The sequence below is a fragment of the Zalophus californianus genome, chromosome X, assembly GCF_009762305.2.
Source record: "Zalophus californianus isolate mZalCal1 chromosome X, mZalCal1.pri.v2, whole genome shotgun sequence".
Classification (NCBI taxonomy): domain Eukaryota; kingdom Metazoa; phylum Chordata; class Mammalia; order Carnivora; family Otariidae; genus Zalophus; species Zalophus californianus.
The window spans coordinates 127,251,193-127,263,364 of NC_045612.1; the positions used below are offsets into that span (position 1 = coordinate 127,251,193).

At 47.3% G+C, this 12,172-nt stretch overlaps 1 protein-coding gene across 2 annotated transcripts in view; it reads left to right on the forward strand.

The window, feature by feature from the left end:
• Nucleotides 1–11,748: 11,748 nt before the first annotated feature.
• PRKX (protein kinase X-linked) overlaps nt 11,749–12,172 on the forward strand; it is a 79,915-nt gene continuing 79,491 nt past the window's right edge. Inside the window, exon 1 of one of the 2 annotated variants that reach the window (XR_003522593.2) lies at nt 11,749–12,127. Coding sequence is in view for 1 of the 2 variants with exons in the window: in XM_027608118.2 (XP_027463919.1) it covers nt 11,953–12,127 (175 nt within the window). In the remaining variant the exon portion in view is untranslated. The remainder of the gene's footprint in view (nt 12,128–12,172) is intronic. The other variant, XM_027608118.2, reaches the window with a different exon arrangement.

The following is a 12,172-nucleotide window of genomic DNA, read 5'->3' on the forward strand; positions in this document are numbered from 1 at the left end:
GACATTTTGCAGAAGTCATTGCTGCAAAGGCGGCAAAGCAGAATGTCAGTGTGGTCCTGTCTAAGCTGCAAAATAGGACGTCAGTGCTGTTTGGTCTTAGCTGTCCTGACTCTATATTTTCTTTTTGGGGACCCTGGCGCTGACTCCCTAACTGTCCAACTCGCTGCCAACAAGGTGACTGCCCCAGCTGCTGGGGTGGGATGGCTTCTGAGCTGCTTTTCCACTGAGGGTGGTGTGTTCCTTCTTCCTCAGCGCACTGGGCCCTCAACGACCATATGACCTTCAGCACGTCTTGGAGATGGCCACAGAGGGGGTTCCACGTACCCAACTCATGACCTTCACTCTCCTGGTGGCCAACACAATTAATGTATTCTACTTTTTTATTTTGTTTTGTTTTGTTTTGTTTGATTTTGTTTTGTTTTGTTTGATTTTATTTTATTTCGTTTGACTTTATTTCGTTTTGTGTTATTTGATTTTATTTCCTTTTGTGTTGTTTTATTTTGTTTTGCTTGATTTTATTTTGTTTGATTTTGTTTGATTTTATTTCGTCTTGTGTTATTTGATTTTATTTTGTTTTGTGTTGTTCTGTTTTTTGTTTTGTTTTATTGTATTATATTGTATTGTATGGTATGTTTTCAATCAACATGTTTTAATACCTGATATCAAGGAACATCTCCTGTTCAGAAAGTCAAACTGCACACAAGAGATGTAATATGATCCCTCCCATCATCCTGAATTGATTTACCCTCTTCATCGCAAAGCCCTGTGTTTCGGGGATCCCTTCTGGAAGGTCCGCGCAGAGCGTCCATGAGCCCCCAGAATGGCATATGGTTTCACATCGCACAAATACATCCTATGAGGCAAGGTGTTCCTTATCACATTACTCTGAGATCTTTCCCACAAATATACATGTACAGATCACCTTCCTTTATTGTTTTTTTGTGGCTATGACATAGTCTGTTGGAAGGGCATGCCTTGATTTATTTTTTTATTTTGTAGAATAAATAGACGTCATTGCTTGGAGCCGTTTCAGGTTCACAGAAGCATACAACACAACGTGCAGACGGTTCCCACGTCTGCCTGCCCTGCAACCCGTTTCCCCTCTTACAAACATCTCCCAGAGCTGTGGTACATGCCTTACCGTTCTGAACCAATATCAGCCCATTAGCACCCCAAACCCACAGCGTCCATCAGGGTTCACTCTGCTGGTGCACAGCCTCTGGGTTTTGCAAAACTCGTCGATCCCCCAAGAGGGCATCCCGCAGAGGTGCCCCACCGCCCTACCAGACATTAATTCATCGTGTCACTGCTATTTGCCGCTGCAGAACCCCAGAAGCCTCCACTCCCCACCCCCACCCCCAGGGCTCTCGGTCCTCAGCAGAATCCCTTGAGGAAATAGGAAAGGTGTCTGTGCCTGGGTGTTTGAGCCCCCACCCCGAGACATGCATCAGTGGGCCTCAGCTGGAGCCCACACTCTGCAGGGTTTTCCAATGTTTCATGGACTTCTCCCCGAGTCTGGGCTTCTGAAGCTTATTGCCCACTCAGCAGGTACACGGATCCTTTTATTTATTCTTATTTATTTATTTAAAAAAATATTTTATTTATTTATTTATTTAAAATTTTATTTATTTATTTAAGAGAGAGAGAGCACAAGAGGGAGGGGCAGAGGGAGAGAGAGAGAGAGAGAATCTCCAGCAGACTCCATGCTGAGTGTGGAGCCCGATGTGGGGCTCGATCCCAGGACCCTGAGATCATGACCTGAGCCTAAGCCAAGAGTCGGATGTTTAACCAACTGAGCCACCCAGGCGCCCCAAAAGCATTTTATTTATTTAGAGAGTGAGTGCAAGCTAGGAGAGGGGCAGAAAGAGAGAGAATCCCAAGCAGATGCCACACTGAGCGCCAAGCCCAACGCGGGGCTTGATCTCACGACCCTGAGATCATGCATGACCTGAGCCGAAATCAAGAGTCGGAGGCTCAACCAACTGGGCCATCCAGGCACTCCTGCAAGGATCCTTTTAATATTGAGCCTGGCAGGTGACTTTCCTGCTTACAATTTGACATCAGTGCTGCATTTTGCTCGGAGTTTGGGTTGCCAAATAAAATACAGGATACTGGCGGAACTCAAATTGCAGATAAACCGTGAGTGATGTTTTTAGTGTAAGGACGCCCAAATATTGCATGGGACATATTTATCCTGTCAGAATTATTTGTGTTTTATGTGAAATTCAAATTCATCTGTGCCTTTAATATACGTACATCCCAAATTGTGCATGGGATATACTTATAATAACAGAATTATTCATTATTTATTTGAAATTCAGATTCACTAGTTGATTAGTGTAAGTATATCCCAAATATTACACAGGACTTATATATTTTATATATACTTATTATAAAAGGATTTGTTGTTTATCTGAAACTCAAATCCATCTCCACATTTAGTATAATTATGTCCCAAAGATTGCATGGGCCATACACTCAAATTCAAATTCAACCAGTGGCCTAGTCTGAGTATGTCCCAAATATTACATGGGACATACTTAGAATAAAAGAATTATTCATTATTTGAAATTCAAATTCAGCTGGGTGTTGAGTGTAAGTACATCCCCAATACAGAATGGGACATACTTATGCTAAAACAATTACGTATTCTTTATCTGAAATTCAAATTCATCTTGGCGTTTAGCCTAAGTATGTCCAAATATTACATGGGGACATATTTTATACTAATATATAATATATATATATTAAATTTATGCATATATATACTACCCATATATTTTATGGATGTATGTATTTTATATATATATATCTGTGTGTATATATACAAACACACAGACATTGTTTATCTGAAATTCAAATTTCACTGGGCATCCTGCATTTTTTTTAAAGATTTTATTTTTAAGTAAAAATAAAATTAAAAGATTTTATATTTTAAGTAATCAGTAATCCCTACACCCAGCGTGGGGCTGGAACTCACAGCCCCGCGATTAAGCCCCCCACTGACCGAGCCAGCCGGGCACCCCTCATCCTGCATTTTTATTTGCTCAATCTGGCAATCCTACCTGGAGGAAGGGGCAAACTCATCATAAGGGCTGCTAGGGCCCTACCCTCTGCAGCTGGGCCTGCTACACTCAGGCCACGCTGTCCCCGTCCCTTCCCCAGACACGCGCTCCCTGGCTCCGACCCTCCTTCAGGTCATTGTTCAAATCCCACCCCCTCTGAAAGCCCTGCTAGACAGGCACAGACGCGCCCATATCTATATGTAAATCATCCTATATCTCCGCATGTACATGTATATGGTAAGGTATAAAATATTAACGTATACTCACACCCATGTAATTATATGTATAGAGTGAAAACAGATAATTACTGCATTCCAAACGCACCCCTCCCTCCAGCCCTCCCACTTTGCTATTTCTGTTTTTCCAGCCAGCACGTCACATCCTCTCAACAACCTGTAATGCTCATTGCGCATTGTTCCCCAGTGGGATCCGAGCCCCAGGAGATGGGGATCTGGGTCTGCTTACCCCTGTTTCATCGAAATGCCCACGTCACGAGTGCCTGGCACTTGGTAGGGTCTCCACCAGTCTTGGCTCTTTCAAACTCTGCTGCAACGAGCTGTCTTCCCCAAATGCCTTCACACACCAGGGCACATTTCCCCAAACACACCCAGATCGAGCAGGTGCATGTGACCATCGTGACGGTCACTTCCTGATAATCCTCCATAATGTTTGCAGGCACTGACATTCTCACTTTTGGGGTCCTGCAGTGCCCGTGGCCCGGAAAGCCAACCTACGTGGGGTGCTGTGTATGGTGCCCATCATGTGGGGTACTGGACACCCAGCTCGGAGCTAAGCTGCCTTCCTCCACGGGGAGAGGCTGAGTAACTTTTCTCAGGGGGTGGCACAGACCCTACAGCCCTACCCCGAGGACTGGCTGGGGCACAGACTCAAGCCCCTGATGACAACCTTCCAAGGTAGCAGAAATAGGAGCATCAGGCCCTAGACGACTATCAAGATCCAGGGCAGAAAGGCCACATACATATTTTGCACGCTAACATTTGCCTTTAAAATTAGCTTATGTAGTTGTAAATTTTGCATGCTTTAAATGATTATAAATGCACACATCAATATATATATATATATATACACACACACATAAATATGCACAAGTGTGTGGCTTAATACATATTTAAGTTTGTATACATATGTATATATGTTTATACACTTAGGTTGATATTTGTATATATGTTTATATATGTCTACTATGTATACATATATATTATATTATAACATATATTCTGTATAGAGACACACATATGTCTCTATAAAAACGTGTATATATTTTTCCTAGACAATACAAACACAAATATGCCTTTCCTTTATGGTTTCATGGTTTCTTAGAAAATTTTCCCTGCCCCCAAATGATGTATATATATATATATATATATATCATTATATATATATTTATATATATATTTAAAGGTTTTATTTATTTATTTGACAGAGAGAGACACAACGAGAGAGGGAACACAAGCAGGGGGAGTGGGAGAGGGAGAGGCAGGCTCCCCGCGGAGCAGGGAGCCCGATGTGGGACTTGATCCCAGGACCCCGGGACCATGACCTGAGCCGAAGGCAGACGCTTAACCAACTGAGCCACCGAGGCGCCCCTAAATTATATATATATATTTTATAAATGCAGTTATTATGATATGTTTTTTATTATTACCCTTTTAAAGTCCGTATTTGCATTTCATACTCCACGATTTTATTTTTACACACGCATCTTGACATGTGGAGAACTGATTCTGGCATGAAGGAGCCAAGAGGGAATCCTCCTTTTTAGAAACTAAATCACCATCCAGTTATCTGCACAACATTTCCTGGGTAAGCCGTGCTCTCTCCATCCATGCAGATGGCAGGTGCGCTCCGGACTCCAGAGAAATGCACCTCTCGAGGTCTTTTCTGCTGCAATACCAAACTATTTTTTAAAGTGCGGGCTTTATCATAGGAAAACCAAGTTCCCATGTGATGAGAAGTCTCCTTTTCTCAGCATTCTGGAATCCCAGCTCTCATGCGGGCTCTCCCACATCAACCATTCACCTCGCAGGGTCAGGCTGTGACGTGCGCTTTGGTGGGCTGATGCTGACCCATTCCCGAGGAATCCTACTCGCCAAGCTCTTTCCTCCAAGGTCAGGGCATGACTCTGCTTTTGCTCACAACTCCCTCACTCATGCTTCACGTCTCCTCAAGTTTTCTCTTTACAAGTCTTGCCACGATAAATACCGATGCCTCACTGAAAATTATCTGGTTCGCAGATAAGACTCCGTAGATGTTCTCGTTCCCCTGTCCTGGAAATGAAGATTAAATGCACAACCACCGGCTTTCTAGCAAGACCTGACAGAACTCTCAATCCAATCTGTCACGTCACAGAAACCGGTTTCCAAACCTCTTCATCTGTATCTCCTAGGAAATCATTTCTTGTGCTCTGAAGTCGGCTTCCTCATTACAAGAAAATGTATGAAACACCGAAAAAAAAGTATAAGGATTCTCAGAATCCACACAGAACCTTTTTGGCATTTTCCTACCAATTTTTTTTGTTGTTGTTGTTATGTCATTTTGTTAGATGATGAAGATCAGAGTGTGTGATAACACTTGGATTACTGCCTATATTACTTAAAATGTAATCATAACACCCCCCCCTTTTTTTTTACTATTTATGATGAGTGCAAACATTTCTGCACACGAACAAAAAAGTAGACACACCCCTCTATCTGGATGTTGAATGTATTTCTATGTTTTTCTCTATCATAAAAACTGCCTTGAATAATGGGTATATTACTTTGCTAGGGTCACTGTAACAGTATTCACAGGACACACATTTACTCTCTGATAGTCCTGGAGGCTGGGAGTCTGAGATCCAGGCGGGGCTGAAGGCTGGGAGTCCGAGATCCAGGCGGGGCTGAGGCTGGTTCCTCCTGAGGCCTTTCTCCTGGGCGTGTAGAACCTGTGTCCTTCCTGTGTCCTCACATGGTCGTCCCTCTGTGCGGATCTGTGTCCCCATCCCCTCTTCTTATAAGGACCCCAGCCTATGGGATCAGGATCCACCCTACTGACCTCATTTTACCTTAATCCCCTCTTTAAAGACCCCATATCCCAATACAGTCCCATTCCAAGGTCCTGGGGGTTAGGGCCTCAACTTGCAAATTTTGGGGGACACTATTCAGCCCCTAATGATGGTTAACCTTGATAACAAAGCCGTGGATACTCTCCAAAATTTAATTTTGAAAAATAAATTCACAGACATAAAATGAGACTGAAAAGTATGATCACTTCTAACACTGTGAGGCTTCCACTAATGGACATTACCACTAAATGTGTGTTAAGAATTCTCTGGTCTGCATGGAATAGCTCATCTTTCTTTCTTTCTTTTTTTTTTTTTTTTTAAGATTTTATTTATTTATTTGAGTGAGAGAGAGATCACGAGCAGGGGGGAAGGGTAGAGGGAGAAGCAGACTCCCCACTGAGCAGGGAGCCTGATGTGGGACTCGATCCCAGGACCCTGGGATCATGACCTGAGCCCAAGGCAGATGCCCAAACGACTGAGCCACCCAGGCGCACCCATAGCTCATCTTTCTAATGTTAGCTGGGTTAAAAAAAAAAAACAAAAACAAAAAACCAGTGGCCACTTTTGTTCTTTGATACATTTCTTTGTTACTTATTAGCAACATTTTTTTCTATGTGAATGACCCCCAGTATGCCTTTTTGGCGGGGGGGGGGGGGGGGGGGGGGGGGGGGGGGGGGGGGGGGTTATTAGTGCATTAATGCCCTTTGACCAGTTATCAGTTTGGCGTTATGTACCATGCACACTGCCCGTCAATGTATTTTAATTTTGTTTATATTTCCGTAACCTTCTCACATTTTTGGGTAGTGGGATCTGTTCATCTATTTACCCCCGTGGTTCTATTTCTGACAAGTTTAGAACATCCTTCCACGACCACATGGGGATTTGAAAACCCGCCCTGGGATTTTCTTCTAGTTTTATTGTTTTGATTTTATCCCCCCTGGACACCTGATATTCCTGGAATTTATTTTTCTCTTCTTGCGACGTCTTCCCGGTATTTTTAAAGACAATACAAGGTGAGTATCTAAGTAGCATTTAATCCCAAACAGTTTGGTAACTAGTGTATCATTTACGATGGCTGGAGAAACACACAACCTGATTTGAGACAATTTTTCTCATGTTACTTTGTCAACCTCTTTAGTCACTTAAAAGCTTGAGAGCCTAGCCCAGGAGACAAAAGGAGTGGAAAAGCTTATCTGACCCCAGTGATAAGGTCAGGGCACTTGTTTGCATTTTGCAAAGTGTGATGCAACCGTGTGCATTCAATATCAGGGCTTAGATTTCCCATAAACCTCTCCAGCATCTGAGAAGCACCACCTCTTGGGCATCTCTTGGATGAAGAGTAAACTCAGCAAAGTCTAATTATAGGCTCGTCTGACCCAGAAAATGCTACCCCCATCAATGCTTCCCATATGGTTTTCTTTGAAATCACTCAAAGAAAGCCTCCGAGTAAATAGGCACGTTTTGAAGCATTATTTTTAGAAGTCAGCGCTCCATGCACAAATAAGCATGTCCGTCTGCCTTGGGGGATGTTTTCAGATTTTCAAAACTTTAACTCGGCGAGACAAGGGAGCCTCAGGGTTTTGCTTGATTTTAGTGATTGATGACTCATTGATCTTACTTCAATCTGCAATTATTTGAGGACTCCTGTTTCTACCCTGGGATGACTTAATTGTTCTGAGCCCATTGGAATTTATGACCTCCCCACCCAGGGCGCTGTGTGTGGTGTCTCTGTGGTGAAAACTTCCTTTGCATCACTGGACATGGCATTTAGAGGTCAGCTTCACCTGGTTTGAACATGTGCTGGGTTTTGTTTTTTTTTAATTGGGGTCTTTTTTGAGGGGGAGATCAGGGCATTTCTAAAACAAGTGGGGTTGGAGCAGTTTGGAACCCGGATCCCATTTGCATGAAAATATGGCACCTGGTGCCCACATACACTGCTGTGCATGGGGGTGACTCAGCGGGGCTCACACTGGAGCAAGGCATGGACTTGTGTGGCTACACGTATAATTATAAAATAAGTTTCATCACCTCCGATTACTCACGGTGGGCCTGGCTCCATCCGCAAAGGCCCAAGCGCCCAGCATTGTCCAGAACGTAACCCACGAACTAGGTTACCATGAATTCCCTAACACATTAAACCCACGGGGCTGTCCCGTGACCAAGAAGAAATGAAAACCACAAGCCTGCAAAGCTGGGAACAGTGTGCGCTGCTCAATCTTGGAATCACTCCTCGCTAAGAAAATGTGCATCGGTGATCAATGAAAACACCCAAGCCCCGATAACTGCCCTTGAAACAGCTCGTCTGAGAAACTGGGAGCAAACACACTAACCACGGAAAACCACCCTGTTCTATTCCTATTACACAGGGGGCACCCAGTAGGGAGCTTTGTATTACGGGGAGATCTAAAGAGTGAAGTCTGAAACCCTTATCCTGTAGCTAAACACCTACCATAATTTTCTGCCTGCCTCCAAAGACCAAATCCTAAGTGGACAGATCATCTAGCATGCAGTGATTAAAAAAAAAACTCCCATCCCTGGCTGAGTCCAGATTCAACGCATTGCCGCATTGTTTGAAGGATCGCTTTCCAGAAGCCCTGGGAAGGCCTCTTCTAACAAAGTATGGAAACCCACCCATGTATATTTCCAAAGTATGGGTTTATCTCACTGAGGGACAATACACAGGGATATATTTAACTAAAAATATATAGGGGTGCCCGGGGGGCTCAGTCTGTAAAGTGTCTGCCTTCGGCTCAGGTCATGATCTCAGGGTCTTGGGATGAGTCCCGGGTGGGGGCTCCCATGCTCAGCGGGGAGCCTGCTTCTCCCCCTGCTTATACCTCTCTCTTTCATAAATAAAGAAAATCTTTAAAATATATACTTATATTTTTTCATATATAACATATGGTTATAAATATAAATTGTAATGTCTGCAAAGGCAGCTGAACATGTCTTTTAGAATATATATATTAGAATTTATAATAACATATATTAGAATATACATTACAGAATGTTAGAATATACTATATATGCCTAATAATATATATATATAAGTTGTAAAGTCTGAAGGCAGCTGAACACCTCTTTTAGGCTATACATGTTACAATTTATAATAAAATATATTAAAATATATTAGAATAGATTATGTCACATATCATAAAATGATATGTCAGATATAATCTACATATCATTTTATGTATATATAAGTTGTAAAGTCTGTGAAAGCACTCTTTTAGAATATAGAAAGTAAGGGGCACCTGGGTGGCTCAGATGGTTAGGCCTTCGGCTCGGGTCATGATCCCAGGGTCCTGGGATCGAGCCCCACATCGGGCTCCTGGCTCGGCGGGGACCCTGCTTCTCCCTCTCCCTCTGCCTCTCTCCCTGCTCATGTTCTCTCTCTCTCTGTGTCTCAAATGAATAAATAAAAAATTAAAAAAAATTAAAAAGAATATAGATAAAATATTTTAGAAGATATATTCTAGAATAGAGTAGAATATAATGTATATAATATATAATATGTACACATTGTAAAGCCTGTGAAGGTAACAGTATACTTTTTAATTTTAACTCAGTATCTATACGCTTACATATACACACACATATACATTTATGTGCACATACATTTGTATATATTTTTGTATGTGTGCATATATATTTGCTTGTATAATATATACACACATACGCATGCATATATACAAAATACATATGTATTCGAAATGAAGAATTCGTATACCGGGATTGTTGTGTGTTGTTTCGCGAGTCACAGGCTGTGGTTTCCGAAGAATTTTTATGATGCTTCCAGATGAAAGCTGCTTTGTACACCAAGGTGTTGCAAAACCTGCCCAAGATATTTATAGGAAGAGGTAGGTATGTGGTCAGTCTCGGGGGCCGGAGAGGAAGGAGTCGCATCAACTCCGCAACCCAGAGTTTAATTCTGAAAGTTTGTCCCTAACCCTTTTCTGCGTAGGTGCCCCTGGAAGGAAAAAGCATGTCCTAATTGACCTAGTCCCGACCACTAACGTTAGCTACCTAAGAGCGTCACAGTGGCAAGGGAGACGGGGACGTGCCCCCGAGGACAGCCCTGGGTCCCCCCCAATTGCTCAGCAAGGCCTGTCGGTCCGAGCGCCTCCCTGTTCCAACCCGGTGCACGCGGCCTGCTCAGGGCACGCATTTTTTGCATTCCAGCTCAAGATTTGGCAACAAGCAGACAGCCAGGGGCCAGAAAGCCGCACCCCGAGCCCGCATCTGATTTCCTGGGGCCCCCTCCCAGTTGGCCAAGCCAGGCAGACGCGGCCTGGGGTCTGTAAAAATACAGCCCCCGCCCAAGGGCGGAAGGGCTAAGAGGCCTCCAAACGAGGTGGGAGGCGGTATGTCCTCTCTTTGGAAGCTCAAAGTGTGGTCCGCGAGGCCGCAGCTGGGAACAGCCCTTCCCAGCCCCGCGTTTTAGCCGGATGCCCGGGGACAGGGTGGCCAGATAAAAGAGAGAACGTCCAGTTACATTACAGTTTCAGATACGCACTAGTCATCTCTTGTGTATAAAAGTATATCCAAATACGGCCTGGGACCTACCCTGCGGGGGTAGGGGTCGGGGTGGGACTCTCCTTGGGTATCTGAAATTCAAATGGATCTGGGGCGCCCTGCATTTCTTTTCCAAAATTATGCCAGGCGTGTTTAAAACAGCGACCCATCCAGGGGCACGCGTGGCGTTTTGGTTTTTTTGGGGGGGGTTCTCTCTCTTAAACCTGTGTCTCCCTGTTTTTCTTTAAAAGATGGTTCTCTGGAAACAGTCATGGATCCGTAAGAAGGTGCCCAGAAACTGGAGGGAAGGGGGAGCCCGGCGCACTCGCGCGCCCGCCCCCCACGGCCCTCCTCCCTTAGCAAGCATTTTGCATCACCATGGTCCCCCCGAGAAACCAGGAAGCTGACACAGGCCGGGTTTTTATTCGCTAGACCCGGCAGCCGCCTTCGGGAACGCGCGGGCACCGAGTAGCAGCCACCCGAGCGTCCCATTAGCCTTCAGCTCCGGTTCAGTTTGATTTTTTAACTTTTGTTGGAGCCACGCCCTCCCCGTGCCCAGCGCGCCCCGCCTCCCGCCCTTCCCGGCTGGGGCGCAAGGAGCGCGGTGGCCGGCCCGCGCGTCCCCCGGGGAAGCGGGGCTGGGCTGGGCTGGGCTGGGGACCCCACCCCCGGGGCGCCCCCGGCGGCGCAGGGGGCACGGCCACCTCCCCAACGCCGCCCGCCCCCGCGCGCCGGCCTCTCGGATCCGGGCCTGGGGCGCGGCGGGGGCGGGGCGCGGGGGCCCCAGCGACACCCCGGTCGGCGGGCCGAGCCCGGGCGGGCGCCGGGGCGGGCTGGAGAGCGCGCAGCCCCGCCCAGGCCGCTTCCGCCCGGCCCCCCAGCAGCGCGCACGCAGCGCGGGCGCGGGCCACGAGGAATGAACAGGGAGCCGGGCGCTCGCGGCCGGGACCCCGCCTCGTCCCCGCCAGCCCCGGCCGCGCCCCCCGCCCCGGCCGCGCCGCCGCCGCCCCCCGCGCCCCCGCCGCCCCCGCCCCCGCCCGGGCCCCCGGGCCCGCCCCCCGAGGCCGCCGGCTACTCCCACCGGCTGTTACTGCTACTGCTGCAGTGAGCGCCGCCCCGCGCCCCGCCATTGTCCCCGCCGCTCCGCCAGTCGCGCCGGGCCGCGGACCGGGAGGCGGGGAACGCGCATGGCTGGGCGTCGCTGATGCCGCCGCCGCCGCCGCGCCGCCCTCCGAGGCTGCGTCCCGGGAAGCCCGGACCTCCGCGCTCCCCGGCCCGGCCCGGCGCCCCGGACTGGAGCGCGCGCCCATGGAGGCGCCCGGGCTGGCCAAGGCGGCCAAGGCGGCCGCGACGGACCCCGAGCCTCAGGAGAGCCGTGGGGAGACCCCCGACGGGGCGCCCGCGCTCTGCCCCAGCCCCGAGGCGCCCTCGCCCGAGCCGCCAGCCTACCGCCTGCAGGACTTCGACACGCTGGCCACCGTGGGTGAGTAGGGAGCGCGGGGACCCGGCCCGCAGGGTTCCTCGGCGC